This window comes from Magnolia sinica, chromosome 14, assembly GCF_029962835.1.
Source record: "Magnolia sinica isolate HGM2019 chromosome 14, MsV1, whole genome shotgun sequence".
NCBI classification, from domain to species: domain Eukaryota; kingdom Viridiplantae; phylum Streptophyta; class Magnoliopsida; order Magnoliales; family Magnoliaceae; genus Magnolia; species Magnolia sinica.
Genome location: NC_080586.1, coordinates 75,130,293 through 75,150,543, shown reverse-complemented (window position 1 = coordinate 75,150,543; position 20,251 = coordinate 75,130,293). Strand labels below are relative to the sequence as shown.

At 38.6% G+C, this 20,251-nt stretch overlaps 1 protein-coding gene across 1 annotated transcript; it reads right to left on the bottom strand.

Annotated features, from left to right (window-relative positions):
- Positions 1 to 901: 901 nt before the first annotated feature.
- On the bottom strand, positions 902 to 18,597 carry LOC131226232 (uncharacterized). The gene is made up of 5 exons (XM_058222012.1): positions 18,389 to 18,597; positions 2,512 to 2,626; positions 2,333 to 2,422; positions 1,436 to 1,534; positions 902 to 1,288 (listed from the first exon to the last, which is right to left on the bottom strand). The coding sequence occupies exons 1-5, from the start codon at positions 18,454 to 18,456 to the stop codon at positions 1,190 to 1,192; spliced, it is 471 nt and encodes a 156-aa protein (XP_058077995.1). The 5' UTR covers positions 18,457 to 18,597; the 3' UTR covers positions 902 to 1,189.
- Positions 18,598 to 20,251: the final 1,654 nt, after the last annotated feature.

Below are 20,251 nucleotides of genomic sequence, written 5' to 3'. Positions count from 1 at the left end.
CAATCCACACTCAATTATAATTTATAAGTTTTATATATATATATATATATATCGATCGGGTCCGGGTTAGGTCGGCAACCCAAGACCTCAACCCAAGCCCAACCCAAGTTTTATCAGGTTGGTGCTTATATAGCCCAAGCTCAAGACCAAACCTTATACATCTTGCCCGAGCCCAACCCAATGTCAGGTCGGTCACTCAGGTTGAACCCGCCCGACTTTCAGCCCTAGGTCGACACGGAATGCTGAGAAGCCTCTCACCCCTTCGCCAAACACAGGTTGTTGAGGCAATCTTTCGAAGTCGACTGCGTACAGATGATGATTTATCTCTATAGAGAAAAGGGATTCTGCCATCGCATAGCCAGGAAGGGTGCCTTGGCACGCCTTTACAGGCTGCGGTGAGCCTCCTCATTTCTCCAAGGGAGGCTGGCTTATTAGCCATGCAAATTAACACACCAAACCCTGCAATCGGTTCAACCCTTTTCTCTGTAAATCAGCCCTGTATCAACTCCACAAGATTAAGATCCTGCTCCATTCCCAAATATAACAACATACGGCTCAGCCAAATGACCTTTCGGCCAAAGCGAGGCGGATCATCTAGTGCAATCTGAACCATTTTGGATGTGGGGTCACCTCCAACAGAATCCTGTCCAATTGGGGTGACCTGAAAATCGAAAGTTTAGCCAGCAGTCTACATTCAATTGGAGACAAATCCAAACCACTAGAAAATCCAATATTTTCTCAATGGGGAGGATGAGCCCATTCACCAAATGAACTACCTAGATCATGAAGATGAGGCCACCGACCTCTTCTTCTTTTTTTCTTTTTTTCTTCTCGCCAAACTAGAAACTGAGGCCCCCTTATTGTCTGCCAAACAATGAAAACTCCATCAGAAGATTAAATTGCATAAAAACAGAAAGGAAGCCCCATTTTTCAATATAAATTCTTGTACCAAATCAAACTACTGCCTAGAATTTAAGTTGAAGGGAAACAAAAAAAGCCAAGCAGGACTAAGTTTTACAACTAAAGTAAAATGACTAGAAAACCGTAATAATTCATCTCAAAAGGAGGGAATGATTGGCGACAACATACCCCCACTAAAAAAAAAATTTAATCCGATACACGTGAACAAAAGGAGCGGGGAGAGAACAAGGCAGCCACGGTGCATCGACGCTCAGCTATCCCTTAGATCTTAGTTCATCTTTGATTTGGGAACCTTCTTCTTGGACCTCTTCGGAATGGAGTTCTTCATCCCAAGGAAAAAGAGCAATGCACCAAAGAGCGCCAAACTCTGCCAGAAGGAAAAATATACATAAATGTCAGGATGGAGTTCCCTTTTTTTCTTTTTTTTTTTACCCCCGAAAGATATAAATGTCAGGATGGATTTCATTGTTGAATTTTATCACACTTGACAACACACGAAATCTGCATCACTGACCTGTGTGAACTTGAGGAAAAGTTGCAGAAATTCTGGCTTCTCAATGTCATAGTTGTAGAAGTCATAGAGAATGGGAGTAGCAAATGCCAACTGCAGAATCTGCAATGATTAAAAAGCAGTAGCTTCAACACATTAGATTCAAAAAGCATTGGAAAAGCCAGCTTGAATTGAGGAATAAATAGAGAATGCAGTGCGTGCACGCGCACATGTTTCCAACCAGCTCATGACCATCATGGAAATGAAAAACCCTAAAAGCATAGCCATACATTGCTCAGGAGGTACCAAGCAAATGAGTAATTCAGAAAGATAATACAGCGAGGATCCACTTTTAATGTTCAAAAAAAAAAAGGGAAAAAAAATGAAAAATTAAAAAGAGTGGGTTCACTTCAAGCAGGAAAAACCAAACACATTCAATGGCAGGTATCTTTCAATCTTATTCAGTTTATTGTGGATGGGTCATAGTCACCACAGTGGGGCCCATCTCATAAATGGTTTGAACCAAGGAACCATTAGGCCCATTTGCACGAAATGAAAACCCAAATTTACTGTACAAACTCCACACCCAAGCATCGTGAAAGACCTCATCCAAAAAGTGAGGCACTTGGACAAACGAATCAATGAACCTGACCATTGAACGTGAACCATTGGTCAACCTTCTTTAAACTGCTTTTTTTACCCCATCAAGATCAGCGGTTAGGATTTGTTAACTCAATACTACTTTTGGATACTATAACACACTCATGTTGAGGCTTGCCTGATGAGTGGCTTGGATTCATCATAACTATGAAGGATATGCAAATCGTTTAGCACTCATCTAGTTAGATAATCCATCTAAAAGGCTAAAAGAATCAACAAGAAAAAAATTATGCATAATCTGGAAGATGGAGAATAACAAACCAGGAGATAGGCTCCAAAGGTGCTGCCGAAGATAAACAGTATACCTCCAATCCCTTTCATAGCTATAGAAGCAGCGACTAATTGTTTAATCTGCCAGGAGCATTCACTCAAAGTTACAAATGACACTACACAAGATAGAGACTTCGGGTATGAGGGGAAAATGTCAAATGGTGTCTCACCTCAATTGGCGGCACCTGCACACCTAAATGAGATGTCACATGGTTCGTGAAACGATTATATTTGGGTCTGAAGGCCTTCGCTGCAGGCCCACCATCAACCCCAAATTCATTGAACCTGAGCAAAAACATGCCATGTAAGTATAAATCACAGTGTGCACCAAGAGAAAATAATTCATGAAGCCAGGAAATTTGTTGTTTTCCCTTTGCAGTTGGAACAACTTCTCTTGAGAAGAACAGTGAAGTATCAGGCTGTCAGTGTCGGTACAGAGATGGTCCAGGGTGCTGAATCTCCTGGTACTCAGGAGTCAGGACATAGTGTCTCAATCTGCCCCACATCAGAAGATCCTAACCCTGTAATCTCTGGCCTTCTCCTCAGTCCGATGCTGCATATTCTTTTCTTAAGGTTTGTTAGTAACCCCACATGCAACCCACATTCCAACATAGCATGCATGTGGGACATCTGAGCATAAAGGGCCCATTACGTAGACTACCCGGCATGAAAATCAGGCCAGTCCCCTCATTAGGTGTGTCAGACATTTACCTTGAATGTGGCAATTTTTTTCTGAACCGCCACTGTTCTACAAAATGGATGACCAGCGTAATGAGTCAAACATCCTGTTTGCACCAGGCTTCCTACATTGTTGGGCATTACACATGGCTCAGATGTCCCAGACATGCCAGGTTGGCACACATGCAACATGTAAGGTGTGTGAAGAGGGTACTTGTGGAGCCAGAAAACCTCTCATTATAACCATCTTTTCGTAGCTTAGGCACTTCATTGAAGCAAGGATTCAGGATTTGAAGGCATCCTCATCCATGGTGGGGCCAACAGTCTGAATCACCAAACCATGGGCACCAGTTGTATGGACTGGTGCATAAGGAGCACATCCTAATATGCCACGACGATGGATCAGAAAAAAAAAATAGCAACTTATCATCCAACATGGCAATATCAGAACCATATCAGCTGGTATTGCTTCACGTTTCAGCCCCATAAAATTAATTGCCTTGTATTGGCCCCTGTCAAACATGTCAACCACAGTGGCTCTGACACAGTAGGATCATCAGCCACCATAAGCATGGGTTCGAGGCCCTTTCAACCACTTTTTCTCCTATTCTGTTATATATATATAGAGAGAGAGAGAGAGGAAACTGGTTTTGAGAGAGAGAGAGAGAGAGAGAGGAAACTGATTTTGAACCAAATCTAGGCCAAGAAACAAGATCAAAATTCAATATTTGAGCAGGATTTGAAGAATCAAAGGCACACAGCCATTTTTGAGAAAAATGAATATATATATATATATATATATATATATATATATAGAGAGAGAGAGAGAGAGAGATATCCATCAATTATTCTTTATTTTCTTCATTTTGTCAAATTTCAGCATAATAGGGTATCCACCAAATCATGATTGATTTGTGATCGATTAGATCTATTTTGTTAATTTACTTCACTCAGGCCAATTTCAAGATGCGTTGTGATATAGTTACTATTCATTCCAATCTTTTCCATAGCTTTCTCTTGCAATTTCATTGGGCAAATTGTTGTTTTCACATTGTTTGATCAAGCCTTGTGCCTTATTGAGCTAATCCCACCAATTTCGCACATCTTCAGCATTTGTAACGGTGTTTTCAAGAGGAATAGCAACCTGGACAGTATTTATCCATTTTCTTAGTATTATTGATATTTCTTTCTGGAGATTATTGTTTTAACCTTTGTTTAAGCCAGATCTGTGCGTCATTGAGATAAATCCAATCAATTTCACATGTTTCAGGATTTTCTGGGTCATTTTTGAGATGATGCACAATCCAAACTTTTTCTTTTCTTGAAATTTCTGTGGGAAATAGTTGTTTATAAAATGTTTTAGCTAGATCTATTTTTGGCATATTTATATTTTAGCAGATTTGCAGAGTTGGAGAGACAGTGAGTTGCATAATGCAGTTAGTACTTGAAAGGCAGTTGGAAACAGCAGCAAGATGGCAAGGGAGAATAAGGAGGATATAGGATGGCGCCAATGGCAAGGTACATTCTGTGCTGTGCCTTTAGCACGTGACAACCTCCACCAGCTGGAGGTAATCAATGGCAAGAAGAAGAGGAAGTGGAAGACAGCAGTAGAAGATTCTCTCAGCATGATGTTAAGGGGAGCTAGAGAAACCTAAAGGTGGGCTTATACTTTTTAGAAAAGAATCTACAAAGCAGAAGAGATTGAAACAAATGTGGTCAAAATGGGTGATAGATAAGCTTAGGAGAGCAACAGCGAGCTCTTCCTACATGGAAACATCACTCTAAATATTGCAGAATCCCCCTATCGGCAGATTGTAATAGATGCAACAGCAGAGGCATGTCCAAGGATCCATGCACCCACATCATAGAAAATTGGAGATAAATGTACGAATCAGGAAACAGAGAAGTGCAGGAGTATGTAAGAGGGATTAGGATGATAGAAGGGGTTAATGGCTACACTGTTATTGGCTATGGTTGGGCTGATCCAACAGACATGTGATAAACTTCATTGATTATTATCAACTTGATATAGTGTGTCATAAAGCCATAGAAGCACCAGACCAGGCGAAAGATGTATGCTATGTTTCAGTCTGATGGATTAGGTGGTAAGCAAAATCAAGGAGATCACTATCAACAAGGCGACCTATAAAAGGCAAAAGGAAAGATATTGCTGGAAACGAGATCACTTATTTCTGTCAACATGTGTTACCCACTTAATCGACCTCATCCAAAGAAAAAGAATGTCATGATGTCAATTAAAAAGGCGAGAACAAACACGACATTTATCTACAATCATAACTAGATAATTGCCTTAATAAAGAAGTTAGAAAATGGGTGAGAGTTGATGAGGCTGCAAATGATAGGGTTTGCCACAAATGTAATCTCATTGGAGAGCCTACACAAGCATGGGGGCACTACACGAGATGCTCAAATCAAGGGACTGGCTCAACTCGAAGTACAGAAAGAAGACAAGAAGCACATCAATTGCAGTATTCGTAATTACCAACAAGTTCATTAGGTTTTCAAGGTCATGGAACCATTAATTTGACTTATTGAATTTGTAGAGAGACAATCCCGATGTTGGGCTTTCTTTACAAATCCATGGATAGAGTACTTGTTATTCAATGCGATTGTTAGAACTACAAAAAGTACTTGAAAATGATTGAGAAAAATTGGACCCAACAGCTTCATCATAACATTCATGCAGCAAATAACACGTGGTGCTTTCAATCTTCATTCTTTTCTTCTTTTTTTTCTTTTTTTTTCTTTTGGAAAAGTAACACTACCAGGGATTGAAGCCTGGATCACTCACACACACTACACTGTCTCCACCAGCTCCTTTAGTTTAACTAAAATCATATTTTATAATCCTGAATCACTGTTATGACTTGTGCAGCTTCCAATCTTTTTCTTTATTTTTTGCCATCATTCTAGGCTACCACCTAAACCGACAATTCCAAGACTTGGATAAGTACAATTTTTTCTTTCTGCTTCTTCTTTTAAGAGATTTGTGCCAAACTGAAAAATGTAATAGAAACACTAGAGTCGGACGTCAATAGGTAAATACTTGCACTTACTAAAGCCAACAACTCTCTCCCTCTCTCTCTTCCATTTGAATTAAGATATCAAATGGATTCCAAATATGCTTACTGAAATTGAACTTATAATCTTCCCCTATGCACTTGGTCACAATTGGATAAGTATGCACTTGCTGGGGAAGCTTCAGGCAGAAAATTGTAAAATAGACCATAATGTAGATACCCCTCGGGAGAAGATTTAGGAGAAATTATGATTGGAAGTAAATTATGCTTTTTTAGCATATGATGTAGACTGAAATACGAACTTTTTTATGGTTAGTGACATATGTACTACTAAGTAACTTATGATTAATTGTATTTTTATTTTTTTTTCAATACAGCTGATCGGTGGATCAATTAGGAAAAAGTGCACATGCCCGACAAAAGATTGCAGTAAGAGTTCTCAGTCAGACAATTCGTCCTCCAGTTGCGAGAGGAAGTGGAGCACTTTCTCCCTCATACTTACAGCTTGATAGTTGAAGATGATGGTCTTCATGCACTACAACGTAAATTGAGATTAAAATATATCAAGAGATCAGCGTATCAGAGTGACAAAAAACAGGTATTGTCCAATCTACTTGGATTAAATTTTACCAAATCACACACTTCTATACTGGTTGGAAGAGAGGGAGAGGCATGCGATAGGAGATAGTAAGAATCAAGAAATAGAGGCTACCGTCACTAGTGGTCGCCAGCATCATCCAACGATGATTGTTGACCATTTTCATTCGTAAGTCATAACTTGCTAGATTGACTTAGCTTTTGCAGTTGGTTTTCTACAATATTTATGGTTATGGAATATGATTAACTTATTTGAATGATCACTGACTCATAATCATTATTTGATTCATTTGAATTATTTGAATAGCGAGCTGTTTTCTTTTAATGGTTTTGTAGTTTTTTTTTTTTTAAGGATTGATTTTGTAGAATTTGGATGTTGTAATTGTAATGGTTACTTGATTTATTGGAATGTGTGAGTGGATCCAGGGAGGGTGTCTAACTTGTATATCATTGGAAGCAGCTTTCGGTTGCCCTAACGGATAATTTTGTGTTAATTGCCATTCTTCCCTTGTGTTAAAATTAGTTCTAGAGCTAAAATTATTAATAAATAAATAAAAATCATTCTGCATACATAAATCGTTGCTTGTAATCTAATCAACCTATGTAATAGACTATTAGATGGCGTTTGATTGTAATCAACCTATGTAACAGTCTATTACATTATGCCTATGGGAGTTTTATGCTCTCATTGCAGTCCCCAACCCAGATAAAAGAGGATTGAGTAAGTTCGGCAGCAAGAGTCAAACTCATGCCATACTTCCAACATGAATCCAAACGATATGACATTCCATACTTATGCTAGGGTGTTCCCTGCAAGCGACGTGCAGCATTGGAACCTAGGTGCAGCAAGAGATGGGCAAGAGTTGGCCAGGGCATCCCCTGTGAGCGACGCACAGCATCGGAACCTGGGTGCAGTGAGAAAATAGCAAGTTAGCTAGGGCATCCCCTGGAAGTGACGCACCGCAACAGAGCTTGGTTGCTGTGAGAAGTAGGCGAGGGTTCCCCTGCCATTCTGGACGCGTGCGGGTAAGGAAGCTATTCTAGGATGATAGCATTCACCTTGACACATGGAGTATACGAACCAATGATTTAAATAGGTTACATTGTGTCGCATAGCTTAGCCTTAACGCTATGTAGCTCGTGAAAATAGTTTTAAGTCACGTGTAGCTACTTAGCTTTTACACCAATGTCATAAATAGCTTATGCCACGTAGCGTGTAGCTTATGTTGTATAGTGTAGCTTGGCCTTAATGCTATGTAGCTCGTGAAAATAGCTTTAGTCATGTGTAGCTACTTAGCTTACGCCAATGTCATAAATTGCTTATGCTATGTAGCGTAGCTTGGCTTTCATGTTATGTAGCTCATGGTAAAAGCTTGAGTCACATGTAGCCTACGACACATGTTACGTAGCTTACACAACAAGTTATTTTCATTAAACATTAAAATTAAAAAAAAGAAATGCTCACACACAACTAGTTGGACCATTCAAATTGGTCCAACTAGATGTGCATTAAATAGCAAAAAAAAGTTCTCTTTAACCACATGTAACACATGTCACAGATCTAGCCCATTCACCAAATAGAGCCCCTAATTAAATTTTATCTACAAAAAATTAGTAAATAATCCTCATCACTAGAGCCACACATTCAAGTTGAATCAGGACAGATGGAATGGATTTCCTACAATTGATATATATATATATATTCTTCACATGCTTATAAGGGACCTTACTTGATTAACGGACCAGATTTCTTACTCATATGATGCATCGCGCAGATATATCACAAGCGTACAGTTTCTCTAATTATCCCATTTTCTTTGGAAACAAGTCTCCTATTCTTCCTCTTTTTCTTCATTTAATGTCATCTCTTCTCATTTAATGCTACCTATCCCCTGTAACTATAACATTGGAAACCGACGGGCATTTGAGAAAGCCTTCATACGAAGGGAAGCCAGGTGGGGCCCGCCGTGATGTTTGTGATAGATCTGTCCCGTCCATCAGTTTTCTTAGATCATGTTAGGACATGGGCCAAAAAATGAGTTAGATCCAAAACTCGGGTGGGCCACATGACAAGAAAAGGTGAGGATTGAACGTCCATCGTTGAAACATTCGTGGGGCCATAGTTCTTGATCAGTCTAATATTTTTGTATTTTCAGTTCATCCCAATAGAAATGATCTTATGAACGGTACGGATGCCATATAAACATCGTGGTGGATCCTAGGGAGGTTTCAATGTTAGGCATTCCACTACCTACTTTTTCTAGTGGTGTGACCCACATGAGTTTTGGATCTACCTCATTTTTTATCCCATTTCCTAATATGATCTAGCAAAATGGATGAACGGGATGGATTTGTCACAAACATCACCGTAGGCCCCACCTAGCTTCCCGTTGCAGATATTCCGAGTACATTAGTAGCCGATGGAGTCCCCTGCTGCCTAGGCTCTATGGGGCCCACAGTGATTATAGATTTTATCCATTTTGTCATATTATTTTAAGGCAAGAACCCAAAAATGAGGCAAATCCAAGGCTCAAGTGGACCACACAATGAGGATTGAACACCCACCGTTAAAAACTCATTGGGAGTTGCAGAAGTTTTGGATCAAGCTGATACTTATGTTTTCTTTTCATCTAGGTTTGCACAACCTTATGAACAGGTTGGATGGAAAATAGACATCACGGTGGGCCCTAGGAAGGTTTCGACAGGGGGTGTCATTATCACCACTTCTTCTATGGTGCGGTCCACCTAATCCTTGGATTTGCCTCTTTTTGAGTTCATACTCTAAAATAGTCGGGTAAAAAAGACGAACGGCATGGATTATCCCCTTACATCACAATGAGCCCCACAAAACCTTTCATGGACCGTCCATATTACATCCTAGGGGCATTCAAATGGCTCTCTCTTAATGTGAAACGTTAATAGAGAGAGAGTGAGAGAAAGCATTCATTTAGTTTTGGATATAAGATGAGAGAGTCGTTGAATGCCCCGAGATGTAACATGGATGGTTCAGGCAAGGCTTTGTGCCTATCGTGATGTAAGGGGTTAATCCACGCCATCCATCTATTTTTCCAGGCCATTTTAGAGTATGAACCCAAAAAAATAAAAAATAAAAAATAAAAAAAGGCAAATCCAAGGATCAAGTGGACCACACCATAGAAGAAATGGTGATAATGACTTTCAACATTGAAATCTTCCTAGGTGCCACTTTGATATTTACTTGCCATCCAACCTATTCATAAAGCCACATAGACCTCGGTGAAGGGAAAACACATATATCAGCTTGATCCAAAATTCTTAAGCTCCCAATGATTTTTTTAATGGTGAGCAATCAATCCACACTGTGTGGTCAACTTGAGCCTTGGATCTGCCTCTTTTTTTTGTTCATGCCTTGCAATAATCTGGCAAAATGGATGGTCAGTGTGGATAAAATCCAACATACATCACGATGGATCCCACAAAACCTGGGCAGCGAAACAATCATTTTGTTTCCAATGGATGCAGATTACCTATCAAAGCCTTTAACATGAACTTCTTGGGATGGGAAGCTAGGTAAGGCCACTGTGATGTTTCTGACAAATCCACCATATCCATCCATTTTGCCAAATCATGTTAGGAAATGGGCCAAAAAATGAGCAAATCCAAAACTCATGTGGACCGCACGACTAGAAAAAGTGGGAGGGGAATGCTTACCATTGAAAGCTCCCTAGGGTCCACCGTGATGTTTATTTGCCATCCACACCGTTCAAAAGGTCACTCCTACTGGGATGAACTGAAAATGCAAAAAATATTAGCTTGATCAAGAACTTTAATGGCCCCACGGATGTTTCAATAGTGGACGTTCAATCCTCACCTTTCCTATCATGTGGCCCACTTGAGTTTTAGATCTTAACTTATTTTTGAGCCCATGTCCTAACATGATCTAACAAAAGTGATGGACAAAGTAGATTTATCACAAACATCACATTGGGGCCCCACTAGCTTCCCTTCACTTTACGGGCAATCTGTCCTTTCCAATTGTAAGGGGAGAGAGAGAGTATTAAATGAGGAGAGAGGTCATTAAATGAAGAGAGAAAAATGGGTAATTGGCTTGTTTTTAAAGAAAATGGGATAATTGGAGCTATACACATGTGATATATTTGTGCAAAACACCACATGTGCAAGAAATCCGATTCGTTAACCAGATAAGGTCTCTTATAAGCATGTGAAGAATATAAAATATTATTTCTCTGTGATCAATGGTATGATATTCTTCTACAAGAAAAGTGGAATGTTACAAATCCATTTTAATTGTCCAAATTCAACTCGCATTTGTGGCTTTAGTGATGAGGACCATTTATTAATTTTTTTACAAATAAAATTTAATTAGTGGACCCTATTTGATGAACGGGTTGGATCTTGTGACCGTATTCCCATCTTACCTATGTAAGACTTGATATCAGATAGCCACTTATGAGGGGAATTACGCGTGGTTAAAGAGAGGTATTTTTGCTATTTAATACACAACTAATTGCAATTCGAATGGTCCAACTAGTTGTGTGTGAGCATTTCTCATTAATTAATGTTTTCAGTGATTTTTTATATTTTTATATTTTTATATTTTTATATTTTTAATACAAATTAGTTAATGTTTTCAATGATTTTAGTAAAGTAACACAATCAATGGTGTTAAATCAATTCCATTGCTATTTCTTTATCTTTATACTCTATCTTTGCCCTCTTTTTCCTATTATTTTAGGATGTGTTTGGTTGCATCAAATATCACAACCAAGAGCAAAGTTAATTAAAAATCCAAGGGCTTGTTTGGTCCACAAGATTAAATGGTATGGAATTGTATTAGATGGGATTAACACCATTATTGCACAATGATTGCATGCCTGGAAATACCATGGTATTTTGGTCATCCAACCCCCATGTTTGGGATAAAATTCTTGCTATGGGGAAAACACTGGATTAAGCAAAATCTAGTTTGGTGGACTATGGAATTGTAATCAACAAACCAAATTCACAACTGATGTCAGTCATTTGTACACGCATATAACTAGAACGTCATGTGTAAAAGGCATAAATGGATGAACAGCATGGGTAAAACACATGCATCAATGTGGGAACACACGTGTAGTGGATTTCAAAATCCACCGGAAATACTGCATGGGACCAAATACAATTCCATCCCTCCTTATCCCAACCCTTCCCGTCCTCCCCAAACACCGGATGGAATTTGCACAGGACCAAATGCAATTCTATCCCACCTAATCCCATCTAAACCGACGTACCAAACAGGCCTTAAAAGTAGCATGCAGGCTACATGCTATGTAGCTTACGCCTCACGCTTTAAAGGAGTGAATGCTATACTACCGATATTCGCTATTTCAAACACTAATAGATAAGAGTATAGAGTTACCAGATACAATGAAAAGAATGAGAGTTAATATAGCTTGCATTTAGGAGACCAAGTAGAAAGGGGCCAAAACTAGAGACATTGATGGGTATAAGCTTTGGTATGTAAGGAAATGATAATAATGGAAATGGGGTAGGGATAGTGTTAGATAAAGATTTAAAGCTAAAGTTATAAATGTTAAGAGAATAAGTGATAGGATATTATTAATAAAACTTATGTTAGGAGAGAAAAAATCAATATTATCAGTGCATATGCATTGCAGGTAGGGTTAGAGGATAGAATCAAGAGACAATTCTTGAAGAATATGGATGGCCTAGTGCAAGAAATTGCTAATAGAGGATATTTGTAGGAGGGGACTAAAATGGTCATATAGGAAAAGAAAGTACAAGATATGAGAGAGTACATGAAGAATATGGTCTTGGGAGAAGAAATGAGATGGGAGAAGTTATCCTTGATTTCACTATGTCAAATAATCAAGCTCTCGCAAACAAAATACTTTAAAAAGAGGATAAGTGGATCACATACAAGCCAAACAATTTTCTTTCTACCTAGGAAGACAGAACAATCAAAATAAGGACTGCAAGGCAATACCTGGAGAGAGTTTGATCGCCCAACATAGGTTAATGGTTATAGATATTTACATTAAGAGATGGAAGAAAGGGAATGAAATTAATTGGTGTCCAACAACTAGGCAGTGGAATTTGAAAGAAGAGGAAACAACGTTGTTTAAAATAAATTTTTGGAAGAAGGGAAGTGGAATGTTGAGGAAGAAGAAAACATTATGTGGAATGAGATGGTTGACTGCAATTGGAAACTAGCAAAAGATGCTTTCGAAGCATCTAGAGGTAAAACCCAATCATATAAGGAATCTTGGTGGAGGAATGGCTATGTACAGAAAACTATTAACAAGAAAAGTTCATGTTTCAAAGCCTAATGAGGGACTAGAAACAATGAAAATCTTGAACAATATAGAAACGCCAAAAGGATTGCTAAGATAATAATGAGGCTAAACTTAAGGTTTATGGTGATCTTTACAATATAGATTGGAGACAAGTGAATGTCTTCATTCTTCAAACTTGCAAAAATGAGAGAGGAAAGTAGGAACCAAGATCATGTTAAATGCATCAAGAGTAATGACCAAAGGATACTAGTCAAGGACAATGAAATCAATGAAAGGTGGAGAAGCTATTTCTAGAACATGTTAAATAGCAATCTCTCTGAGAGCATAGGGATAAAAGAAACCATAAACTCAAATGATGCCATAGTCCATAATACTTTCATAGGATTAGGATATCTGAAGTGAAAGAAGCCTTAAGAAAGATGAAAAAGGAAAGGCCCTTGGACCAAATGGTATACCATATTACCAATAGAGGTTTGAAAGTATCTGGGAAATACTAAGTTATTTTCATCAACAAATTTGTTCAAAAACATTGCTAGATCGAAGAAAATGGCAGACAAATGGATAAGAAGTATCATGGTACCTATTTATAAGAATAAAGATCGTGGGATTAAACTTATAAGTAATGCTATAAAACTTTGAGAAAGAGTGATTGAGCAGAGGTTAAGGCATGAGACGAATGTATCAAAAAAATCAATCTAATTTTATGGGAGAGAGGTCTACCACTGAAGTTATTTTCCTACTTAGACAATTGATGGAGAAATATAGGAAGAGGAAGAATCTCCTGTCTTTTTTGGCTTTAAGAAAGCTCATCTAGGGTCCCCTAATCTAGAAGGTTTTGGGAAAGAAAAGTGCTCCACGAGGATATATTGACATGGTTAAAGATAAGTACAAGGGAGCAATAACAAATGTGAGGAGCACCAATGGAAAGAGGCGAGTTCCTAATCACTGTAGGCTTGCACCAAGGATCGGCATTGAGAATGTACCTTTTCGCATTAGTTATGGATGAGATAACAAGCCATTTGCAGGAAGATATCCCATGATGTAGCAAATGACAAAGTTTTGATTGACAAGACAAGGGATGGCATAAACCCAAAGCTATGAAGGGGTGTTTTATAATGTAAAGGATTTAAAATTAGTTGTACTAAAATGGAGTATATAGTACAATTTTAGTAACAATAGAAGTGGGAACGAGTTCCTTTTTTTTTAGAACAAAGAATAGTTTAAATTGTTGACCAAGAAGTTTTCCCAAAATGACACTTTTGATGTCTTGGATCAATAATTCACGACAGCGAAGAGATTGAGAAGTATGTTGCCTGTAGAATTGAGGGACAAAACATAATGGAGTTTTGTGTCTTGAGTTTAATGTGACTGCCATGCACCACTCAAACTAAAATGGATAGGATGGCTATAATAACAGACATGATTTATGGGACTGAACGTTGGGCAGTAAAGGAACAAAATGTTCATAGAACGAGTGTAGCTAAAAAAGGGTGCTTGAAGATGAGGGTGGCACATGTTGCAAATGTCGCACGTTGACACACTTGAAGATGGTTCGTTGTACATGTCACACATGTAGCCCATTGGCACGTGTATGGTGCTTTAGGATGGATTGTGGGACATTGGCACACGTGGAGCACGTGAATGGATGTTTGTACATGTGGAGCACTTGAAGGTGGTCAATGGCATATGTTGCCTATATTGCACATTGGCACGTATCGTGCATGTGAAGAGTTTAAAGATGGACAGCATCCATGGAACTCAATGGCACATATGGCACAAGTAAGGCACATTAAGGTGTATGGTGCATTGCAGCATGGTTGACTAAAAGACGAGTGATGGCACATGTAGCACAATGACATATTTGTGGCGCTTAGATGAATGGTGGCACATACTATACATGTGACATTGGCACATGTGGAGCACTTAAATATTGACAATTGAACATTTGGGGCACTTAGTAGATGGGCGGTGGCACATGTGACCGTTTATTTATAAAAAGAGGGATCATTTCCTCTCATTTCCCTCATTTCTAGAAATGACCTTTTTTCCTTTGAAGAAAGAGAATTTATTATTAGGGGGGCGAAATGGCCCAAAAACGAAACAAGGCATTTCTAGAAATGGCATTTCTTACTGGAAATGGTGTTTCTTAAGCCTAGGCAAGGAAACGAAAAAATGAGCCTTTTCAAGAAATGAGAGAGAAATGGAAACAGCGTTTCCAAGAAATTTGCAGAAACAGCAACAGAAAATGCCATTTTCATGGAAATAACATTTCCTCAATTTATATTTCAACCAATCCAAACAGGCTCTAAATGTGGACCTTGGTCAAATTTCTGTGTTCCTTTCTTGTACAAATTTGGCCCACTTGATGATCAAATCAACCTGTCAACTATATACACAGCAGGCCCATCTATGAGTGGCCCGCATCCAACATGTGCGTGCTTACAGTCTATACCATCACCAAAAAAAAAATGCAGTTACTTTATTCGTCATTTTTTACAATGTATAGCCAACCCCATATAAATGAGGCAAGGCTATGATAATGACCATGTTTTCTATGATGGATGAGCCAACCTCTTTTGAAGCTTTTGAAAACTGGGTTTTTGTCCTTAAAGGCATCCCTTAGTTTGGGACCTTCAGCACCATATCTTATGCCATCTATGGCATCCAACATATATGCCATGGTTCTGAATGTCAGTATCGGTCGGCGTATCAACTCGGCGGAAAAATGATACAACACAGTGTTGTGTATCGATATCAAGGGTCATATTGGCCCGTATCGGACAGAATTTATTTTTAAAGAAAAAAAAATGGTAAAATATTAGAAAAATGGGGGGAAATGAGATATTTAGGAATCTATATTTTTCTTATGTTTTGACCATGTACTCAATGGTGTATCCAACCATTCTTTGATGAGAACGTTGTCTGTAAATTTGATTTGTTGAAGGTCAAACTAAACGGGACCTAATTGAGCACAAATCAAGGAATGATTTGGGAAACTTGGCCCAATTACATTGAAATACAACAAAAAGATTATGAATATATATATATATAAGTGAAGGTTTACCCTTCTTTCCAATTTTTCCGACAATGGCTCACTTCACTTCAATTTGTCAAATCCCATTCAAATCATTTGTCATGATCCCAAAATAGGCCTAGATCTAGCTTTAAATGAATTTTTAAGCTTCTACCATGATTTAAATAGGGGGGGAGACATGAGTGAAATTTTGAAAAAGAAAAATCCAAATTAGGATTTTATGGGTGTATCAACCTGTATCAGCTGAAACAGTTTTGTGGTATCGGGCAGATAAGAGACGACCCCATATCTTGTATCGTCTCGTGCCGATACGATACCAATATTCATATCTATGATCTAGAACCCCTATGTCCTTAACAAACAAATACGACTCTAATCATCTATGTGTGTGTTGCCAAAAAAAAAAAAAAACACAAGGTCACCATGAGGGAAGACCACATTCACAACAAAGGTAGAGAACCATTTTAAAATAAAGAAAATATTCAAATGCAAAGTTGTTATAAAATCAAACAAGTTCAAAGCAACAAATAGATATTATGAGAAACTATATGAATCCCCGACCCGATATAGTATCTCCCTTGACTATAAAAATAGGCGCTGCATTCAGCCATCAAGACAACTGAAATGATGGACCCACTATGGATTTTCCATGCTCCAAGAAAGAAAGAAAGAAAGAAAGAAAGAAAAAGGAAGATCATAAGTCCTTCACTATGTGGCCTACAAATAGATCATTAAAGAAAAGAACATGGCAAATCCTTTTATGAATAGAATATGCGAACTCCCCACAGTCCATGAAGAAAAAGACTAAATAACGGACAGCTAGGATATACAAATCTAGAAAATTCCTGGCCATGTTACATCTGCAGCGGGGCCAATCAGATCAACAGAGCCTGAGGATGCTCTATAATTCCTTTCCATACAAATTTATACATTGAACACCTATTTCAGTACCAAATGGGCATACGGGCCATACAATTGCAGCACAGACCCCAACGGTCAGGACCATTTACCCTCTGGATCCCACCATGGATGGAACATTCCCAAAAAAGATACCCGTCCCCAATGGGGCAATTCCAACCCTTGAATCATTGGCATCAACGGTGAAGGAAGAATAGAGAGTGAATTTCAACAGAAGAATCTAAAGATTGGATGGACAGTTGGGACTTTCTAATCATGGGCCTGTTATTGGAGGCATTATTCATTGAAGGTGTGATTCCAAAAATCAGATGCCTAGACCAATGAAACATCACCCCCTATCATATTCACTCTACTGTCTACTCTAGACAACAAACTCCCCTATTTGATGTAGATAGACATTCTGCCTCATATTTATAAGAGGTCGATGCTGATCCAGCATGTTCGGATACAATGGTCTAGAATCATGGCCCCAGCTGTGTGGACTCTATTCTAAACAAGGATCTCCCCTCATGGTACAGATTGAGAAATCTGCTTCATATTTACAACAGGCCGCTCTGATGCGACAAGCCAATCAACTCCGTACCTAATATGTAGCAGCTGGAGTAGTGGATCCAGACTGTAGGTCTTGTCCATGGATACCCCATGCATACAAGTCACACCAAATGGACCATCTCATCAATCAGTTTTTCCTGTTGAATGCTGACTGGTAACCAACTTAACTTCCACTGTCCATTTCGAGGTTACTCCCCACCAACCATGTGATCTTCAACTGTCGACCGTCCGCAAGTAGGACGTGCACTAGATGAGCACTCCAGATCCACCGCATGACATTTCAACTAGTGGGCGAAGAATGCCCCTTTCCCGATCTACCGTGCCAAAGGCAAAAACTTGCATCTTTATAAAACCCAAGTAGCCATTAGATTGGATCGCATGATCTTGCTTAGGAAAACAAACCCAACAGCTCGAAATCAAAACATTACTAGATAAGAATACCAGCATCCATCATATCTACGAAGAGAAATTGCAAGATTCTCTTGCATCAGGAAACCTTCCAGTGGCCCACCCCATCGACAGATGGGCTCCACCACAGATGGGACTGCCCCTAAACCATCCAGATCTGAAGATCCTGGAAGTCCAATTACAGTCAACATCTCCAAACAAGTGCAGTATTATTCAGTTGAAGGCGAGAATCTCCCAATTCCGGACCCCCCATCCACCGCATCGCCTGTTGTATCGATGGCCTGGATCACCTGACCATAGATCCCACTACAGCGACATGGCGCATCAGGACCCTATAATTCCTCATACATATGAAAATAAACAAAAACCCTAGCTTCGAAACACATAAAAGAAGAGGAACAGATCTTGCGTGCTTTAACAAGAAGAGAAAAATAGATGAAAGAAAACCCTAGATTACATTTCAGAAATAGACAGAGAGAATAGAAAGAAGAGATCTGAAGAGAAGAAAAGAAGCTCGTACTCTTGCCAGGCGGAGAGGATGAAAATGGAAGCGAATAGAACTCTGCCTGCGAACGATGTGAATCCCATTTCTGGAAAACCTACTTCAATCTCTCTCCCTCTCTCTCTTGCTTAAGCTGAAATCTTCGACTTCGAGCAGAGGGGAGAGAGATAATATAAAGACAGACACAGGCCCGAGTCTCAAGTTAAGAATCTTTCACATCCGATCCCTCTCTCGCTCGCCCTCGGTTTAAAAGTAGGTTTCTTTCGATTCGTCGGGATCCTACGCTTCTTGGTTCATCGCGGCCGCGGATTGGGCAGTGAGTGCTCGACACGCATTGCTTGGTGAGTAAACTTCGTGAGATCCACGGTAATGCATGTTTCATTGTCCACGCCGTTCATCTTTTTTTATAGGTTATTTTACAGAGGGAGCCTAAAATTTAAAACATACAGGACCATTTGATTTTTAATTTTCCAAATAAACAAGTATAAATAAGTAAATATAACTAACTTTATCCATTTGAAATGAGCCAGGAATTACATCTCGAAAGTTGGTTGACAAAAACTATGTTACTATGATTTAAACTTGTAAGTCTCACTGTTATGTATGTGATTTATCAACACCATTTTAACAGCAAATTTAAGCATTCCAGTCAGAAAATGAGACAAATCCAAAGGTGAAGTAAACAACAACTTATGAAATAATGATAACAAAAACGTTAACAGTTGAAAGATATTATCTCCTTGAGGCTCTTATTAATGTTTATCAGTCATTCAACCGGTTCATAAGGACACGGAGCCATAGAAAAAGGGAAAACAAAAATATCATCTTAAATCCAAAACTCCTAGGCCTCTTAAAAAGCTTTCAATGGTAGAATCTCAACAATTCTCATTATTTCGTACAATGTGGTCCACTTGAACTTAAGATCTATCTCATCTTTTAACTGATGCCCTAAAATAAGGTGGCTAAAAGGAAAAGCAATATGGATAAGATATTTATCACCGTGAACCCCACAAATGTAATGGTTTTTTCTCCAGGTGACAAGAGAATGCCATCAAAATCACCTTAAAAATGTAATCAAAGATTCAAAGGAAAATAATTATTATCCATTTACCTTGAATCACTACTACAATTAGAAAAAAACATAAATCACATTGTAAGAAACAGTGAGAATAATAACATGCACATTAAAAATTTCTCAATGCCTATATTAATATTTATGTTGAAGTTACTTAATATATATTAAAACGCTATTTTCTATTAATTCAAACTTTTTAAAAAATATTTATTTAACATGACATTATAGCATAATTCAATTTTATATTCAAACTTTAAAAAGTGAAAAATCAAGTTCAACTTAAGTGTCTCGTTTATGGTGTGAGTGTCTTTCCACCCTAATATATTCTCATTTATTTTTATTACTTCTTGTGATGTGTACAATTTTATTTCATAGCCTGAGTGAAAGTTTTTATGATGAGTGTTTATTTTTACTGTTTCCTACCATGTGATCCATTTAAACTTTAAATATGCTTAAATTTTAGTTTCATCTCTAAAATCAGCTAGTAAGAGGGATGAAGCGTGTGGAAAAGACAAATATATTACGGTGGCACGTGGAGTTCACTCGAGGTCTGTACGGTATAGCGAACTTTGTTGCTTAGCACGCAAGCCGCGTCCGGTACCAAGGGTCACTTTCTCAAAAGCGGGGAAACGACTTGACGTGGGTGAAATTCAGGCCGTCCATCAGGTATGCTAGTCCCTGTTTAGTTTTGATTAAAACACAGGCTGATTTAACAATCTGGTGGGCCACCTCGTAAGATCATACGTAAAACTAATAAATCCATGTGTTATGGTGCCTCTTGAGTTCGGAATACTCTGATTTTTGAG

Excerpts from the sequence above, each read along its gene's own strand:
- LOC131226232 (XM_058222012.1), bottom strand. The coding sequence starts at position 18,456 with ATGGGATTCACATCGTTCGCAGGCAGAGTTCTATTCGCTTCCATTTTC. Across the intron at positions 2,627-18,388 it reads ATCCTCTCCGCCTGGCAAGA|GTTCAATGAATTTGGGGTTG; the intron begins GTACGAGCTTCT and ends GTTTTTGCTCAG. Across the intron at positions 1,535-2,332 it reads CCTTTGGAGCCTATCTCCTG|ATTCTGCAGTTGGCATTTGC; the intron begins GTTTGTTATTCT and ends TAATCATTGCAG.